Source organism: Palaemon carinicauda, chromosome 28 (assembly GCF_036898095.1).
Source record: "Palaemon carinicauda isolate YSFRI2023 chromosome 28, ASM3689809v2, whole genome shotgun sequence".
NCBI classification, from domain to species: domain Eukaryota; kingdom Metazoa; phylum Arthropoda; class Malacostraca; order Decapoda; family Palaemonidae; genus Palaemon; species Palaemon carinicauda.
This window is the reverse complement of record NC_090752.1, coordinates 72,366,631-72,386,630: the sequence shown is the minus strand read 5'-3', so window position 1 is coordinate 72,386,630 and position 20,000 is coordinate 72,366,631. Positions and strand designations below refer to the sequence as shown.

Below are 20,000 nucleotides of genomic sequence, written 5' to 3'. Positions count from 1 at the left end.
CAACCTTGAACCTTCATGCGCATGCGTGATTTTTTCCCGCCTGTCGGTACAGTCAGTTATTGGCAAGCAGCATTAACGTGAGGTAGTGTGTCGTGCTCTCGGCAGTTTTTCATTGCAAGGAAAATGACGGAACAACTGGAGCAGTGCTAATGAGTCAAATTTTGTTTCAGGTCTATTTCTGATATCTTTACTTAGTAAGATGGCTACTAGAGGATGTAAAAATTCTCCAGATACATTTTGCTATGTGTGTGGATATTATATTGGAAAAAAAACAAGTATTACATAAAATTGTGAAAGGTGCCAAATTGTGGATAGCGTACAGACTCTATTTCGGAATGCCCATGGATGATCAGGACAAGCCATGGGCCCCTCATGTGATATGTGGAAGCTGCCGTTCTACTCTAGAAGGATGGCTAAGAGGTACAGGAAGAGCAATGCCTTTTGCCATTCCTAGAGTATGGAGAGAACCGAAGAACCATCACGATGACTGTTTTTTTTTGCACGGTTGATGTGACAAAGTACAGAAAAGTGAAAGGAAGACAAGCTCTTCATTATCCAGACATACCATCATCTAGAGCACCTGTCCCACATGATGACTGCTTACCAGTACCACAGCCACCAGAAAATGTAAGTATTGTTATCATATTCTCCAAAAAGTTTTCATTTAATTAATTTGAGTATTTACTCTGCATTAATTTTCCTAAGTACTAATTTTATTCAAGTCTTTGTTGAAGTTGCTATATGTGCTTATTTCTTTCTTTCCAGGTAGATGATGGAATGGATATTTCATCTGAAGGGTCAGCAAGTAGCAACAACCAAGAAATGGAAGAAGGTTTCGTACCAAGAATGACTTTGGAGCCTCATTTTCCAAATCAGAGTGAACTAGATGATTTAATTAGGGACTTAGGTCTTACTAAGTCAGGAGCTGAACTTCTTTCATCAAGGTTGAAGGAATGGAATCTACTAGGACAAGACTGCAGGATAACTGGGTACCGGAAACGACATGAAGAATTTGAAATTTACTATGACATTAGTGATGATCTGTGTTATTGTAAGGATGTAACTGGTTTGTTTACTGCTCTTGGACTCAAGCATGATCCTACACATTGGCGGCTGTTTATTGATAGCTCAACACGAAGTCTCAAAGCAGTATTACTCCACAATGGAAACAAATATCCATCATTGCCTCTTGCACACTCAGTACAAAAGAAAGAAAACTATGAAAATGTCAGACAGCTTCTTAATAAAATACATTAAGATGAATTCAAATGGAATGTTTGTGGGGATTTCAAGATGCTCGCATTTTTGCTTGGTTTGCAAGGGGGATACACAAAGTATTCATGTTTCCTTTGCTTATGGGACAGCAGAGCTGATGATGATCATTTTAAGAAAGTTCATTGGCCCCCACGAATGGAACTGCAGCCGGGAATGTTAAATGTTCACAGAGAGCCCCTAGTAGATTCCAACAAAGTTTTATTGCCCCCACTTCACATTAAACTAGGATTGATTAAACAGTTTGTGAAAGCCTTGGATTTTGGAGGAGAAGCTTTTCAGGAAATTCGCCTTATGTTTCCAAAACTATCTGAGGCTAAGATAAAGGGTGGTATATTCGTTGGACCCCAGGTAAACACAATGTTGAAGTCGGAGAAACTGGAGAGAGCGATGACAAAAATTGAAAAAGAAGCCTGGTGTGCATTTCGTGATGTAGTCCATGGATTCCTAGGAAATAACAAAGATCCTAATTACAAACAACTGATAGCAAAACTTATTGAGAACTTCAGGAAGCTTGGTTGTCGTATGTCCTTGAAAATTCATTTTTTGCATTCTCACCTTGATTTCTTCCCAGAAAATTTGGGTGATGTCAGTGAAGAGCAGGGTGAAAGATTTCACCAGGACATAGCAACTATGGAAAGAAGATATCAAGGACGATGGAATACTGCTATGATGGGAGATTACATATGGTCTCTAATGAGAGAAGATGAAAATATGCACTCTAGAAAATCTCGATCGTCCAAGCACTTCTGATCATAAAAGAGGAGTTATCAAAGTATTTACAATGCAGAGCTGTATAATGTCTTTTGTTCTAATATTGTACTGCCTATATAATTTTCAATATATGAAAAAAATAATAAATGTTCTTTAATTATCCTTAAAAGAGGGAAAGAGAAATTGCATACATAACAAGAAAATATTGAATTTAGAATAAGTTAAAAACTATCGATGTTACAGCAAAACTAATGTGATTTTTAAGTTCAGTAGCACAAAATACATATATAAACATCAAAAAATACATATAAACAAAACATGTGTTACATGGTGAATTTAGTTTTGTTTCTACTCTTTTTCTTTGCCAGTTTGTACTATTTTCAAAGGGTATTTTTTGGTTTTAATTATATTTTTCTTGTTGATTTGGTAGTTTTCAAAATTAGTATTTTGCTAATTTTAATAATTTTTTTGTTGAATTCGTAATTTTCAGAAAGGAAATAATTTTTCTCTGATTTTTACTATATTTTCTTGTTGATTTGGTGATTTTCATAAAAACAATTTTTAACTAATTTATTTTTTTTTATAATTGTAAAGTTTGTCAGCTTTCCAAAATGAAAAAAAAAATCATTTTTTTTTATTTTGCTTTTTCTTGTTGATTTGTGGTCTTCAAAAAAGTTTTTTTTTTTTTCGTGATTTGGTAATCAAGAAAAAAAATTTTTGCTATCGTTTGCTATTTTTTCCTGTTGATTTGGTAAATTTTAAAAGGATATTTTTTTGTGTGGGTGTTTTCTTATTCTTTTTATTTACTGGTTTTCAAAAAGAGATTTTCTTCTTACTTTTTACTTTTTTTTTTAATTGGTGGTTTACAAGAATTAAGAATTAAAACGTTTTGCTATATTTTTACTACTTTTATGTATATAAGGTGTGAAAGTAATAACAAAGCATATATTGATCGGTTTTATTTCAAGTTATTTATCACAAGAAGTATATTTGTGGTTTTCAATAACCGTCTTCGATGCGACGCCAGTTCTCGGTAACAAATAAAATCAAACACATTTCAAGAGATTTTCAATTGATTTTCGAAAACCTCATTCCACCACGAAAAGAATTCTCCGGTAGGTTCAAGTTAGTTTATTTAATAGGATTTTTTTTTTGTCTCTATCATTTCAAAATATAATTCAAAAGAGTGAATCATGACTAGTTTTGTCTTACTTCTTCAAGAGGACTGATGAAGTAAGACGAAACCAATTAGAATTCACTCTATATTTTAATTTTCCTTGCCATTATTTTGCATATATATATATATATATATATATATATATATATACATACATAAATATATAAGTATATATATATATATATATATATATATATATATATATATATATATATATATATACATAAATATATAAGTATATATATATATATATATATGTATATATATATACGTATAGGCTATATGTATATATATATACGTATAGGCTATATGTATATATATATATATATATATATATATATATATATACTGTATATATATATATATATATATATTTATATATATGAATATATATATATATATATATATATATATATATATATATATATATATATCAACAACAACAAATGTACCCATTTCTAGTCCAATACGAAAAAAAAATCCCCTTTCATATCCTTATTCATGTGTGGGGTTTGGCCATTTTATCACCACCCAGCCCTTTGCGGATTGGTTGTGAAGACAGACTTTAGTGTGGTCGTTCATATCAAACCAACCTTGTATCGGTGACCCTGACTAGTACAGCTTTGCTGATTTTGGGGATACACGAAGCTTTTCAGCACATTAGGGTATCCTCACTCGGAAAGATATATATATATATATATATATATATATATATATATATATATATATATATATATATATATATATATATATATACATGTATATATATATATGTGTGTGTGTGTGTGTGTGTGTGTGTATGTATGTGTGTGTGTCTGTATGTGTGTGTATATTTGTATGTATGTATGTATGCGTGTATATATATATATATATATATATATATATATATGTGTGTGTGTGTGTGTGTGTATACATATATATATATATATGTGTGTGTGTGTATACATATATATATATATATATATGTGTGTATATTTGTATGTATGTATGTATGTGTATGTATATATATATATATATATATATATATATATATAAAAATATAAATATATGTGTGTATTTGTATATATGTATATATATATATATATATATGTGTGTGTGTGTGTGTATACATATATATATGTGTGTGTATATTTGTATGTATGTATGTATGTGTATATATATATATATATATATATATATATATATATATATATATATATATATAGATATTATGATAATAATAATAATAACAATAATAATAATGATAATAATAATGATAATAATAAATACACGTGTGTCTTCGGAGCAGGTTACATGCCATTTAATGCAGTCCTTTTTCGCACCAGTAGTCGGGAAATCGATTTGAGGTTAATAAGGTCAAGAGGCACTCGAAATAGAGACTTGAAGACTTAATATGAACTATGACCTTACATGAATTCCCCAAAGAATATTTGCAAATTATATGCATGATTAGACAGGTCACCTTCACTTGCATAATTCTAAAAGGCCTAAACAAGATCCCGTTTTTCACCATGCAATGAGGTCCGCCTCTGTTCGAGTTACTGTAAGGGTAAATACAAGAAGAAAGGAGAAGCGAAATTATTATGAAAGTTTGAATTTACCGTATTAGGTAAACGAGAAAATAAATAAAAGAGAATGATTCTAAACATTCGTTATTTTTTTATCGAATTAATTTAAAGGTCGTACATGAGCAGGCCATTGTGCTCAGACGGACATTGTCCTAGATACAACAATAGGGTCGTGGTGGCTTGTTGGTAGCGTTCTTGCCTAGTGATCGCCAGAATTGGGTTTGAGTCCCGCTCAAACTCGTTAGTTCCTTTGGTCAATGGAACCTCACTATCCTTGTGAGTTAAGTTTAAGGGAAGCCTATAGGTAAACCTGTTCAGTCATCAGCAGTCATTGCCTGGCCCTCCTTGGTCCTAGCTTGGGTGGAGAGGGGTCTTGGGTTGATCCTATGTATATGTGGTCAGTCTCTAGGGCATTGTCCTGCTTGATAGGGCAATGTCAATGTCCATTGCCTCTCCTTTTCATGAGCGTCCTTTAAACACAGAAAACATATAGATATGATCCACGGTTGATGCCTCTTTCCACTCAAGGTAAAAACCCTAATATAAGAGACAATGGCTAATTATCTATCTAAAGCTCCGCGCGACTCCCATTTCTAGTTCATAATCTGAGGAATGTGTTGCTTTTTATTGAAACTATTACGATAAATCACGTAGCAAAGGTCAAGCATCTTTAAATGTAAGAGAAATAAAGCAAAGTTTGCCAGATGCATTTTTTCTTCACTGAATGGTATTTTTTCAATGTGATATTTAAACTAGTACTGGGTTAAATGAGCCAGAAACAGTTTCAAATAAAGAGATTTCGCCAAAATCACCAATTAGAGTTCATGCGAAGTACTCGAAGGTACAAAGATATTAAGCAGAGTTCAAGAACGTACCTTTATCAAAATTATTCATTTTTTTAATCTAATGCAAAAATGCAATCAGTAGAGAAAAAAAGAAAGAGTTTCCTCCCCACCGACGGCCAGTCTAATAAGAACGATCACTTCATCCTTCAAAACCAGATTAGGGGAAACGATATGATATCCACATAATTGGTTTGGTTAATTAGATTTCATGCCAATTTCGCATTCAGGATTCACCGGTCTTGTTGCAGAACGCGGATGATAAGTGACTTTGACCGAAATGTTTAAGAGGAGGAGGTTGAAAATTATCCATTGTTATATTTTTTTCTTGTAAATGAAGAGGCTGATTGGCAGTGGTGCCAACTAAATTGGTAAACCAGAAGGTCCATGCAATTGAAAACACTAGTTTAAGAAAATATGTCATGGGTGTTTAATGTGGATAACTTCAGCTATGTATTTCTATTCCATATATGTTTAACGTTAGTTTAAATGTTAATATATTGCTGTTACTTTATTGTAAATGAAGAGGCTGATTGGCAGTGGTGCCAACTAAAATGGTAAACCAGAGGGTCCCTGCAATTGAAAACACTAGTTTAAGAAAATATGATATGGGTGTGTAATGGGGATAACTTTAGCTATGCTTTTTTTTTACTCCATATATGTTCAAAATTAGTTTAAATGTTAATGTATTACTGTTACTTACTAAGGATTACTTTGGACATTGATCCTTCATACAATAGACTTTACATAAGGCTCAATAGAAGTGGTAAATGTTGACGTTTACTTTTAACTTGTTAAATATAACTTTGAAAATACATTTCCCTACTTCATAGATGGCTGAGTGTTTAATTTATCTATTGGGTATTGTTCATTAAAGATATCATTAAATACTGATAAGTTTCTAATGCTAATATTTGCTGTTTTTCAAAAGGATCATATTCAGTTGAAGAAATACAAAAGACGTTTATGGGCTGCTACAGTCAGAGCATGGGTCAAAATTTTACAATTGGTTTCGATTAACAAATTAATACATATAATTTCGTAAACAGACATTTAAGTAAAGTTTAGGCTTATTAATTAGTCCGAGTAACAAAACAGCAATTATAAAGATTTCCTAACACTTAAAGCAATTCAAACTAAAAAAAAAAAAATGGCACTTTGCTGAGACAGTTATATTAACACTTTAGGAATTTTAGTACAATAATGTTATTATCGAGTTCAGAGTCATACAACAGAACAGAGGGATCAGTAGCCGAGGGGAAATTCAACTTTCAGTCAGCTTTGCAAAGGACATTGTAGTTATCAAGTTGGCTGCCTAGAAGTGTGCCTTTTCAATGCAATAACTAACCTTTATATACACCCCCCCCCCTCTTGAGTACGTATTTTACGGCAATGTCACGTAATACATCACAAAACCTCGTTCCCAAAATGCTATCGAAGGATTCTTTGTAATAAAAGAACTTTATATTTATATAATTTTATTGGATGAAAATGATTCCTATCCACTTCATTAAGTCACTTAAAGGGACTCCTATTTACTAAGATATAACATCATTTCTGAATCGAGACCCATTTTAAATGATGTCACTTCCTTTCCAACTTCTACGTATGCATTTCTATAACTTTCTAGATTTCCTACATCGTAAAAGATTTTTACCGCGCCATACACCGCATTAGATTTGTATGCGTCATTGTAGATTCATCGGAAATCACCCGTTGAGATACTACCGCTAAGAGAGTTATGGGGTCTTTTGACTGGCCAGACAGTAGTACATTGGATCCTTCTCTCTGGTTACGGTTAATTTCCCTTTTGCCTACACACACACACACACACACACACACACACAAACACACACACCGAATAGTCTAGCCTATTCTTTACATATTCTCCTCTGCTTCATATACCTGGCAACACTGAGATTACCAAACAATTCTTCTTACTGCACTGTAATTGTTCAGTGGCCACATTCCGCTTTATAAGGGTAGAAGAGACTCTCTAGCTATGGTGAGCAGCTCTTCTAGGAGAAGGACACTCCAAAATCAAACCATTGTTCTCTAATCTTGGGTAGTGCCATAACCTCTGTACCATGGTCTTCCACTGTTTTGGGTTAGAGGTCTCTTGCTTGAGGGTGCACTCGGGCACACTATTCTATCTTAATTCTCTTCCTCTTGTTTTGTTAAAGTTTTTATAGTGTATATAGGAGATATTTATTTTAATGTTACTATTCTTAAAATATTTTATTTTTCCTCGTTTCCTTTCCTCACTGAGCTATTTTCCCTGTTGTAGCCCCTGGGCTTATAGCATCCTGCTTTTCCAACTAGGGTTGCAGCTTAGCAAATAATAATGATAATAATAATAATACTGCTGATATGACCTAACTATTACATAGCAATAACTTAATTGTGATAATAATAAATATAAATACCACTATTACTACTCGTATCACCGTAATTATTTTAACCTCTACTGGACAATCCTCACCTATAGAGATTATTTCTAATGCATAGAACATGAGGTCTGGAAGATTCCCAATGTTGATTTTCCTTTTAGATGTGACATGTTTTGAAAGGAAAGGATTGATTTATTTTCAGTTTGTTGTGTGTTAATGTTTATGAAATAAATGTTTAATGTTATCGTTTTATACAATGAATGATATAGAAAAAAAGGCCTCTAAAAGCTTGACGTCTCTACAATATAGCCTAGTATTGGCCTTAGAGCTCTTTGTTTCCTGCTTGGGTGTTTACTATTAGATAACTAGTGTATGCAACCCGTCAAAAATGACAGCTAAATATTTAGGTAGATATGCACGCACGCTCACAGATTCAACCCTTCCCAACCCCCTCTCTCTAGGATTTGACTGCTTCCTCTCCCCTTGGGACTGGAGAAACCGAGTAGTTATACATCTGGCAATGCCGCTGAGCGTGACCGGAAAGTTTTATATATATATATATATATATATATATATATATATATATATATATATATATATATAAATACACACATAATATACGTATATTACATATATATATATATATATATATATATATATATATATATATATAGCCAGACACTTGCTCTTCATTATAGAGAGGAGATGTTTGAACGTTAATGTTTGCTGCCTGCAGGGGTTGACTTAAAACACGATGGTGTCCTCCATAGATGTTTTATCATCGAATTAAAGCGTCCCTTTATAATGGTGCCCCGGTGCCTCTTAAATCCACATGTAATTGCTTACAATGCGTCCAGACGACTTAGCTGTGATTACGGTCGCTATTAATTACATTACTTCTTTGGTCCTGCGGCATAGCTTCCCAATGCCGAGGAGGGAGGGGGAGAAAGTTGCCTGCCCGCACGAACGCGCACGTTCTCTCTACGTTCCTGCTCGTCACTCTTCTCAACTGGCGCTTATTCGTTGTTGTTTGTTTCTGTGATTACGTTTTGGAACGAGGCCTGTTTTCATTTTATTTATGGGATTCTGTTTAATGCGTTCTTTCGGTTCTTTATAAACTCCGAACGTCTTGCCTAAGGCATATTTTGCCCAAGGCATATTTCTGAACTTTTTGCCCAGAGTATATTTGAGAACGTCTTGTATAAGGCATATTCTGAGCTTCTTGTCCAAAGTGTATTTGAGAACATCTTGTCTAAGGCATATTTCTGAACTTCTTGTCCAAGGCGTATTTCTGAACTTCTTGCCCAAAGTATATTTGAGAACGTCTTATCTAAGGCATATTCTGAGCTTCTTGTCCAAGGCATATTTCTGAACTTCTTGGCCATAGTATAATTGAGAACGTCTTGTTTAAGACATATTCTGAAATTCTTGCCGAAGGCATATATCTGAACTTGTTGTCCAAATCATATTTGAGAACGTCTTGTCTAAGGCATATTCTGAACTTCTTGCCCAAGGCATACTATTACTGAACTCCCTGACAAAGGTATATTTCGGAAATTCTGCCCAAGGAATATATCTGAACTTCTTTCCTAAGGCATATTTCTGAAATTCTTATTCAAGGCTTATTTCCGAAATGCTTTCCCAGGGCATATTTCGTAAATGTTTGTCCAAGACATATTTCTGAACTTCTTGCCCAAGGCATATTACTGAATTTCTTGCCCAAAGCATATATCTGAACTTCTTGCCTAAGACATATTACTGAACTTCTTGCCCAAGGCATATTACTGAACTTCTTGCTCAAGGTATATTACTGAACTTCCTGGCAAAGACATATTTCTGAAATTCTGCCCAAGGCATATTACTGAACTTCCTGGCAAAGACATATTTCTGAAATCCTGCCCAAGGCATATTTCTGAACTTCTTGGTAAAGGCATATTTCTGAACTCATCAAACACATTCGAATTTCGAGTTTTTTTCCTTTTCCACCTTTTCATAATTTTTTTTTTTTTTAGGAAACGAAGGAGTCGCGACTTCCCTCTAGCCACCCGAACGTGTCATTTTCATCGTGTGCATCGCATGGAAATTAGTTGCTTTGAATTATCTGCTACATTTAAGCGGCGAATAGAACGGGAGGCGAATTCACGCTATTTCACGGCTGGTCAACTTCGCAGCCATGGAACATTTTCCATCACGATTGAAGCTTCGCGTCGAGTTCGAAACTTTCAAACCCCCCAACTGAATGAAGCTTTTGAGTGGCCGAAAGGTCTCTCTCTCTCTCTCTCTCTCTCTCTCTCTCTCTCTCTCTCTCTCTCTCTCTCTCTCTCTGTACACCCAAACAACGCACACACTCTCACAGTACAAAATAGTGACGGAAATGGTTTGTCATGGTAAATAAAGTCATAAACTACGCTCGCTGATCGCCTATAAATATTGATGCTACATAGATGAACCCCTTTATTGTCGGATTGAAACAGATGAGGCGCAATTATTGCTTATATTACAGTCGTTCGCGCTGAACTGTTAATTTTACTGGATTGGAGGTCGCTGTAATTGTCGTTTTCAGCAACGGTGCTCTTAAACGCCCTTTTTTTCACCCTTTTTGTTTGTGTTTCCATTTGCTCTTTTTTTATTGCATAGGAACAATGTTTTTGTATTTTGGAGCGATAATTCCTCTTGGCTTTTTTTTTTTTATTTCATGCAGGCGACGTTGGAAAGTTGTGTTGAGAATTTAAGATTTATGGGAAACATATTTTTTTTTCTTTTTTGAAAACCGTAACTTACACACTTGATTAATAATAATTTTGGGGAAGCTGCAACTTTTAGAGATAGAAATAATATCAATATTATTTTGCTATAGAATCAAATTTCCATCATTGATGAAGAAATAAATAATGTTATAAATAATTCATCACCAAAGATTTTACAAGCATTTAACAATACAGAAGGCCCATAGAAGCACGTCAACCCTTGAAACACATCTAGTATGTCCAACTTCTGTAACTCACCTTGCTATGGCATTTTTCTTTCAACCAGTCATATGAGAGTCTATAAACATGAGTCATTAGTCAAGTTACACCGTATTGTAATAATAATTATACTAATCATACTAATAATGTTGATGATGATGATAATAGCAATAACTTCTTTCAACTGATAAACTTCTCCCAAGTGGAGATTATTTGGAACTGAAAAGCCCCCTTTTTTTATTATTATTATTATTATTATTCCTTTTTTTTTTAGTTATAACTGCAATACTCATTGTTTGGAAACTTTTCACATTATTACAACTTTTTATAAATACTATATCTTTAATCGAGTTCTGAGTGAACTTGTGTCTGTATTATCATTCATCCAAAATCCATGTCCAGGGTTCATTTGTCATTTACACTCGTTTTTTCACCGCTTTAATGGTCTGCATGTTGCAGCTGGAAATGTTTACAGATCTAGGGGAAACTCTTTGTTCAAGATATAACGTTATAATTTTTCTTTAACCCAAAGGACAGTGTGCAGAACAATGAGAAATTAAATCTGCCCCCATTTTGGTTTTCCAGAGTTGAAATGACTAGTTTAGCTTTTTGGTCTTAATAAATCAAGATCCTGACTTAACATTCTGCTTATGTAGGTATTGACCAAATTGGAACTTTTCTATTTCAACAGATAATTTCACAGCTCCTAAGAAGCGATTCCTTATCCTCTTCATAGAAAATTTGGTAATTTTACTCTGGTCAATTTCCATAACTCATAATATCTCAAGTTTTTGAACGGCCCCTGACAAAATGTCTGAATGGATGTGCTGAATATAATCATCTATTCCATAGTTTGCCGTTTGGCTTTCGTTGGGCCTTTGGAACTTTCGTTTAGACGATGGTCTTCTTATAATCTCTAGTATTGTGCAGAAATCCCTTGATCGCGTTAATGAAGTTTAGAATGATTGACCCTAACTTTAGTGAGGATTTTTACCGTGTTAATCAATTAATTCAGGATGATATACTGAATAATGTACCAAGTCTCTCGCTCTTAATCCACCTAGCCCATGACAAAGAGTTGGACTACTACTAGGAACACAATTCATTACAGTTAACAGAATAATATTGGTTTAAATAGGACACTCTTAATGTGCATATAAACATACATACATACATACATATATATATATATATATATATATATATATATATATATATATATATATGTATGTATGTATGTATGAATATATATATATATATATATATATATATATATATATATATATATATATATATATATATATATGTATTAAGAGTGTCCTATTTAAACAATTCTTCTTCGTCCAAGGGGTTAACTACTGCACTGTAATTGTTCAGTGGCTACTTTCTCTTGGTGAGGGTAGAAGAGTCTCTTTAGCTATGGTCAGAAGCTCTTCTAGGAGAAGGACACTCCAAAATCAAACCATTGGGAGGTATTCATAAAAATGAATGATATCCTTGTAAGCATAAAATTACCTTGTACTTCTACCTTTTACTTGCAAGGATATCCTCCATGCAGAAGTAAAAGGTTGACTCATGTTTCGGGAGCGCTTAGTTAAATGTTGGAACTTGTAAGATTTCATTTGTGCTGTCAAGATAAGAAAGAGTTAAGTATTTATAATACGTATTTAATGCCCTGTTTTTACTTGTATTTAATTAAGTTTACGCATCAGAAAGAACACAGACGCCGCTGCGCCTTCCCCAAAGCCTCGCTGGCGACATCTATCCCCCACCCCTTGCATTAGAAGTTCTTTGACCTCTTTTTAGCTCCCACACCCCTTGCATTAGAAGTTCTTTGACCTCTTTTTAGCTCCCACACCCCTTGCATTAGAAGTTCTTTGACCTCTTTTTAGCTCCCACACCCCTTGCATTAGAAGTTCTTTGACCTCTTTTTAGCTCCCACACCCCTTGCATTAGAAGTTCTTTGACCTCTTTTTAGCTCCCCCACCCCTTACATTAGAAGTTCTTGACTTCTTTTTAGCTCCCATACCCCTTGCATTAGAAGTTCTTTGACCTCTTTTTAGCTCACACACCCCTTGCATCAGAAGTTCTTTGACCTCTTTTTAGCTTCCCCACCCCTTGCATTAGAAGTTCTTTGACCTCTTTTTAGCTCCCACACCCCTTGCATTACAAGTTCTTTGACCTCTTTTTAGCTCCCACACCCCTTGCATTAGAAGTTCTTTGACCTATTTTTAGCTCCCCCACCCCTTGCATTAGAAGTTCTTTGACCTCTTTTTAGCTCCCCCACCCCTTGCATTAGAAGTTCTTTGACCTCTTTTTAGCTCCCACACCCCTTGCATTAGAAGTTCTTTGACCTTTTTTTTTAGCTCCCCCACCCCTTGCATTAGAAGTTCTTTGACCTCTTTTTAGCTCCCCCACCCCTTGCATTAGAAGTTCCTTGACCTCTTTTTAGCTCCCACACCCCTTGCATTAGAAATTATTTGACCTCTTTTTAGCTCCCACACCCCTTGCATTAGAAGTTCTTTTACCTCTTTTTAGCTTCCACACCCCTTGCATTAGAAGTTCTTTGACCTCTTTTTAGCTCCCACACCCCTTGCATTAGAAGTTTTTTGATCTCTTTTTAGTTGACCTCTTTTTAGGTCTCACACCCCTTGCATTAGAAGTTCTTTGACCTCTTTTTAGCTCCCACACCCTTTGCATTAGAAGTTCTTTGACCTCTTTTTAACTCCCCCACCCCTTGCATTAGAAGTTCTTTGACCTCTTTTTAGCTTCCACGCCCTTTGCATTAGAAGTTCTTTGACCTCTATTTAGCTCCCACACCCCTTGCATTAGAAGTTCTTTGACCTCTTTTTAGCTCCCACACCCCTTGCATTAGAAGATCTTTGACCTCTTTTTAGCTCCGGCACCCCTTGCATTAGAAGTTCTTTGACCTCTTTTTAGCTCCCACACCTCTAGCATTAGAGGTTCTTTGACCTCTTTTTAGCTCCCACACCTCTAGCATTAGAAGTTCTTTGACCTCTTTTTAGCTCCCACACCTCTAGCATTAGAAGTTCTTTGACCTATATTTAGCTCCCACACCTCTAGCATTAGAAGTTCTTTGACCTCTTTTTAGCTCCCACACCTCTAGCATTAGAAGTTCTTTGACTTCTTTTTAGCTCCCACACCTCTAGCATTAGAAGTTCTTTGACCTATTTTTTAGCTCCCACACCTCTAGCATTAGAAGTTCTTTGACCTCTTTTTAGCTCCCACACCTCTAGCATTAGAAGTTCTTTGACCTCTTTTTAGCTCCCACATCTCTAGCATTAGAATTTTTTTACCTCTTTTTAGCTCCCACACCTCAAGCATTAGAAGTTCTTTGACTTCGTTTTAGCTCCCACACCTCTAGCATTAGAAGTTCTTTGACCTCTTTTTAGCTCCCACACCTCTAGCATTAGAAGTTCTTTGACTTCTTTTTAGCTCCCAGACCTCTAGCATTAGAAGTTCTTTGACCTATTTTTAGCTCCCACACCTCTAGCATTAGAAGTTATTTGACATCTTTTTAGCTCCCACACCTCAAGCATTAGAAGTTCTTTGACCTATTTTTAGCTCCCACACCTCTAGCATTAGAAGTTCTTTGACCTCTTTTTAGCTCCCACACCTCTAGCATTAGAAGTTCCTTGACCTATTTTTAGCTCCCACACCTCTAGCATTAGAAGTTCTTTGACCTATTTTTAGCTCCCACACCTCAAGCATTAGAAGTTCTTTGACTTCGTTTTAGCTCCCACACCTCTAGCATTGGAAGTTCTTTGACCTCTTTTTAGCTCCCACACCTCTAGCATTAGAAGTTCTTTGACTTCCTTTTAGCTCCCACACCTCTAGCATTAGAAGTTCTTTGACCTATTTTTATCTCCCACACCCCTAGCATTAGAAGTTCTTTGACCTCTTTTTAGCTCCCACACCTCTAGCATTAGAAGTTCTTTGACTTCTTTTTAGCTCCCACACCTCTAGCATTAGAAGTTCTTTGACCTCTTCTTAGCTCCCACACCTCTAGCATTAGAAGTTCTTTGACCTATTTTTAGCTCCCACACCTCTAGCATTAGAAGTTCTTTGACTTCTTTTTAGCTCCCACACCTCTAGCATTAGAAGTTCTTTGACCTCTTCTTAGCTCCCACACCTCTAGCATTAGAAGTTCTTTGACTTCTCTTTAGCTCCCACACCTCTAGCATTAGAAGTTTTTTGACCTCTTTTTAGCTCCCACACCTCTAGCATTAGAAGTTCTTTGACCTCTTTTTAGCTCATACACCTCTAGCATTAGAAGTTCTTTGACCTCTTTTTAGCTCCCACACCTCTAGCATTAGAAGTTCTTTGACCTATTTTTAGCTCCCACACCTCTAGCATTAGAAGTTCTTTGACTTCGTTTTAGCTCCCACACCTCTAGCATTAGAAGTTTTTTTACCTCTTTTTAGCTTCCACACCTCTAGCATTAGAAGTTCTTTGACTTCTTTTTAGCTCCCACACCTCTAGCATTAGAAGTTCTTTGACCTATTTTTAGATCCCACACCTCTAGCATTAGAAGTTCTTTGACCTCTTTTTACCTCCCACACCTCTAGCATTAGAAGTTCTTTGACTTCTTTTTAGCTCCCACACCTCTAGCATTAGAAGTTCTTTTACCTCTTTTTAGCTCCCACACCTCTAGCATTAGAAGTTCTTTGACCTATTTTTAGCTCCCACACCTCTAGCATTAGAAGTTCTTTGACTTCTTTTTAGCTCCCACGCCTCTAGCATTAGAAGTTCTTTGACCTCTTTTTAGCTCCCACACCTCTAGCATTAGAAGTTCTTTGACTTCTTTTTAGCTCCCACACCTCTAGCATTAGAAGTTCTTTGACCTCTTTTTAGCTCCCACACCTCTAGCATTAGAAGTTCTTTGCCTATTTTTAGCTCCCACACCTCTAGCATTAGAAGTTCTTTGACTTCGTTTTAGCTCCCACACCTCTAGCATTAGAAGTTCTTTGACCTCTTTTTAGCTCCACACCTCTAGCATTAGAAGTTCTTTGACCTCGTTTTAGCTCCCACACCTCTAGCATTAGAATTTTTTTATCTCTTTTTAGCTCCCACACCTCAAGCATTAGAAGTTCTTTGACTTCGTTTTAACTCCCACACCTCTAGCATTAGAAGTTCTTTGACCTCTTTTTAGCTCCCACACCCCTTGCATTAGGAGTTCTTTGACCTCTTTTTAGCTCCCACACCCCTTGCATTAGAAGTTCTTTGACCTTGCTTTAGCTCCCCCACCCCTTGCATTAGAAGTTCTTTTGCCTGTTTTTAGCTCCCCCACCCCTTGCATTAGAAGTTCTTTGACCTCTTTTTAGCTCCCCCACCCCTTGCATTAGAAGTTCTTTGACCTCTTTTTAGCTCTCACACCCCTTGCATTAGAAGTTCTTTGACCTTGTTTTAGCTCCCACACTCTTTGCATTAGAAGTTCTTTGACCTCTTTTTAGCTCCCCCACCCCTTGTATTAGAAGTTCTTTGACCTCTTTTTAGCTTCCACACCCTTTGCATTAGAAGTTCTTTGACCTCTTTTTAGCTCCTCCACCCCTTGCATTAGAAGTTCTTTGACCTCTTTTTAGCTTCCACACCCTTTGCATTAGAAGTTCTTTGACCTCTTTTTAGCTCCTCCACCCCTTGCATTAGAAGTTCTTTGACCTCTTTTTAGCTCCTGCACCCCTTGCATTAGAAGTTCTTTGACCTCTTTTTAGCTCCCACACCTTTTGCATTAGAAGTTCTTTGACCACTTTTTAGCTCCCCCACTCCTTGCATTAGAAGTTCTTTGACCTCTTCTTAGCTCCCCCACCCCTTGCATTAGAAGTTTTTTGACTTCTTTTTAGCTTCCACACCCTTTGCATTAGAAGTTCTTTGACCTCTTTTTAGCGCCCACACCCCTTGCATTAGAAGTTTTTTGACCTCTTTTTTAGCTCCCACACCCCTTGCATTAGAAGTTCTTTGACTTCTTTTTAGGTCCCACACCCCTTGCATTAGAAGTTTTTTTTACTTCTTTTTAGCTCCCGCACCCCTTGCATTAGAAGTTCTTTGACCTCTTTTTAGCTCCCACACCTCTAGCATTAGAGGTTCTTTGACCTCTTTTTAGCTCCCACACCCCTTGCATTAGAAGTTCTTTGACCTCTTTTTAGCTCCCACACCTCTAGCATTAGAAGTTCTTTGACCTCTTTTTAGCTCCCACACCTCTAGCATTAGAAGTTCTTTGACCTCTTTTTAGCTCCCACACCTCTAGCATTAGAAGTTCTTTGACTTTTTTTTAGCTCCCACACCTCCAGCATTAGAAGTTTTTTTACCTCTTTTTAGCTCCCACACCTCTAGCATTAGAAGTTTTTTTACCTCTTTTTAGCTCCCACACCTCTAGCATTAGAAGTTCTTTGACTTCTTTTTAGCTCCCACACCTCTAGCATTAGAAGTTCTTTGACCTCTTTTTAGCTCCCACACCTATAGCATTAGAAGTTCTTTGACCTCTTTTTAGCTCCCACACCTCTAGCATTAGAAGTTCTTTGACTTCTTTTTAGCTCCCACATTTTTAGCATTAGAAGTTCTTTGACTTCTTTTTAGCTCCCACATTTCTAGCATTAGAAGTTCTTTGACCTCTTTTCAGCTCCCTTACCCCAAGCATTAGAAGTTCTTTGACCTCTCTTTATAGCTCCCACACCTCTAACATTAGAAGTTCTTTAACCTCTCTCTTTAGCTCCAACACTTCTAGCATTAGAAGTTCTTTGACATATATTTCTAGGTTCCATACTTTTAGCATTAGAGGGTCTTCGATCTATATTTTGCGGTGCCTTACTTCTAGCATTAGAGGCTCTCTATTTTTAGGTGTCTTACCTCTGGCATTAGAGGCTCCTCTTCGTTGTTCTCTCCTGTCTTCTAGTTTTCAAGATCTTCTTTCATTAGATTATCTGTTTCTATCGAGATTTCATTGTCTCTTTTCCTTAGTTCATCAGTGTCCTTCTAGATTTCAAAAGAGATTTCAGTGCCGCGAGTTCTCACTTCGTCAGATTCCTCAGGGAAATCGAAGGCATTTATTCTTTACCTATCTGGGCAATGAGTAAAGAGATGAATACTATCGATTTCTCCGCATACACTATCATGCCAAAGTAAATGACGAGCAACATGATATATTTACCAATGTCGTCTGGATATGTCCTTACGTCAATGGCGAATTTTGGGACAATCCTGTTGAAGAACTACACGTCACCCACCGTTCAGTTGAACCATTCTGCCTCCATCCTCATTCCCCGCAATCGGTTTTTGCACCGATACAAAGCCTCGTACTTTTTCCAAGAGTCTTCTTTAATAATTAAAAGACATCGTCGCAAAAGCCCAAGCAAAGGATCCTTCAAGGCGCATACATTATGATCTTCAAAGCTCAGTTGCCAACGGAAGATCCCGTGTCTTTCTATAGGTCGGGTGATATAAAACGAATGATCGGCAACTTCGGCAGCAACCAAAACCATCTGTAGTTGATGGTGTTCCGAAGACGTAACACATAATTCTTACCGGCAGCTTCCTATTCCGCCAGAACGCGATCTCTGTGATTTAAGTGGAATCCTTCTCCCAGTCATGAACTCTCTCTCTCTCTCTCTCTCTCTCTCTCTCTCTCTCTCTCTCTCTCTCTCTCTCTCTCTTCGTATTGCTAATATTGTAGGCTTACATAACTTATTATTTTGCCAACTTTTCCCAACTCTCTCTCTCTCTCTCTCTCTCTCTCTCTCTCTCTCTCTCTCTCTCTCTCTCTCTCTCTCTCTCTCAGAGCAAACTCTATTTCTTTTGTGTCGTACTTTCGCTTCAATGTCATCCAGGTTGGTAAGGTCGACGTCATCTTCAGGCCGCCTATTGACGCGCAATTCCTTGGTTAGATTTCGCCAGCTACATACAGATCATGTGAGGTGTTGCAGGCTACGTTTGAAAAAATGAAGATCAGGTCTTCAGAAGTCATTTGAAGCTTGGGGAGGAGTTGTTCAGGACTGCTCCTGGAAATTTCAGTTCTGGAGTCATTCAGAAATCCATGTTAAGTATACGGCTATGTCCTTTGAAGACTTTTGGAAATTCGGGAAAGTTTTCTTCCGAAATCGTTCTGAGATTCCTTTCTGGAGGCATTCAGAATTCCATGCTAAGTTTATGGCTATTTTTTCTGAAGCCATTTGGAAATCTGAGAAGATTTTCTTCCGAATTCTTTTAGGACTAGGGAAAAATTCCATTCTTGTTTTACAACAACAACAACAACAACAACAACAACAACAACAACAATAAGAATGATAATAAAATAATAATAATAATAATAATGATAATAATAATAATAATAATAATAATAATAATAATATACTACGTGATTTGATTTATGGATTTGAGTTGAAAAGTTTTGAAGACGCTAAACGCTCAACTTTGCAGTTTGAAGGAAACTTTAAGATACCCGGACGAAGGGCGAAGGGTAATTGGGGTTTAAAGCAAACCGAATTGAAATAGTTGATTTCAGCAAAATTATTTCAGGTTTGGGATTTAGAACAATCTATTTCTGGTACGAATCGATATATATATATATATATATATATATATATGTTTATATATATATATATATATATATATATATATATATATATATAGTTTATATATGTGTATATACATGCATGTATATAAGCTTTTGCAGTATATGAATATTCTGTGTATATATGTATATTTATATGATGTGTTTATATATATATATATATATATATATATATATATATATATATATATATACATACACAGACATATATATGCATACATATACATATATATAATATATACATACATATACATATATATATAATATATTTATATATATATATATATATATATATATATACATATACATATATATAATATATATATATAAACTATATTTATATATTATATGAATAGGCCTACAGTATATTTGCATGTACTGTATACATACATACATACATACATACATACATATATATTGTTTGTACATACATGCATCCCTAAATACAGCAGCCTTCGTATTTTCCCAACTGTTTATACATGCAAAA

At 35.7% G+C, this 20,000-nt stretch overlaps 1 protein-coding gene across 1 annotated transcript; it reads left to right on the top strand.

The window, feature by feature from the left end:
- Positions 1 to 164: 164 nt before the first annotated feature.
- LOC137622093 (uncharacterized) lies at positions 165 to 2,296 on the top strand. The gene is made up of 2 exons (XM_068352560.1): positions 165 to 627; positions 766 to 2,296. The coding sequence occupies exons 1-2, from the start codon at positions 484 to 486 to the stop codon at positions 1,255 to 1,257; spliced, it is 636 nt and encodes a 211-aa protein (XP_068208661.1). The 5' UTR covers positions 165 to 483; the 3' UTR covers positions 1,258 to 2,296.
- Positions 2,297 to 20,000: the final 17,704 nt, after the last annotated feature.

What these genes read in the sequence shown, in the direction of transcription:
- LOC137622093 (XM_068352560.1), top strand. Translation starts at nt 484, where the DNA reads ATGACTGTTTTTTTTTGCACGGTTGATGTGACAAAGTACAGAAAAGTG. An exon ending in TACCACAGCCACCAGAAAAT is followed by an intron (nt 628 to 765) that starts GTAAGTATTGTT and finishes CTTTCTTTCCAG; the next exon opens with GTAGATGATGGAATGGATAT.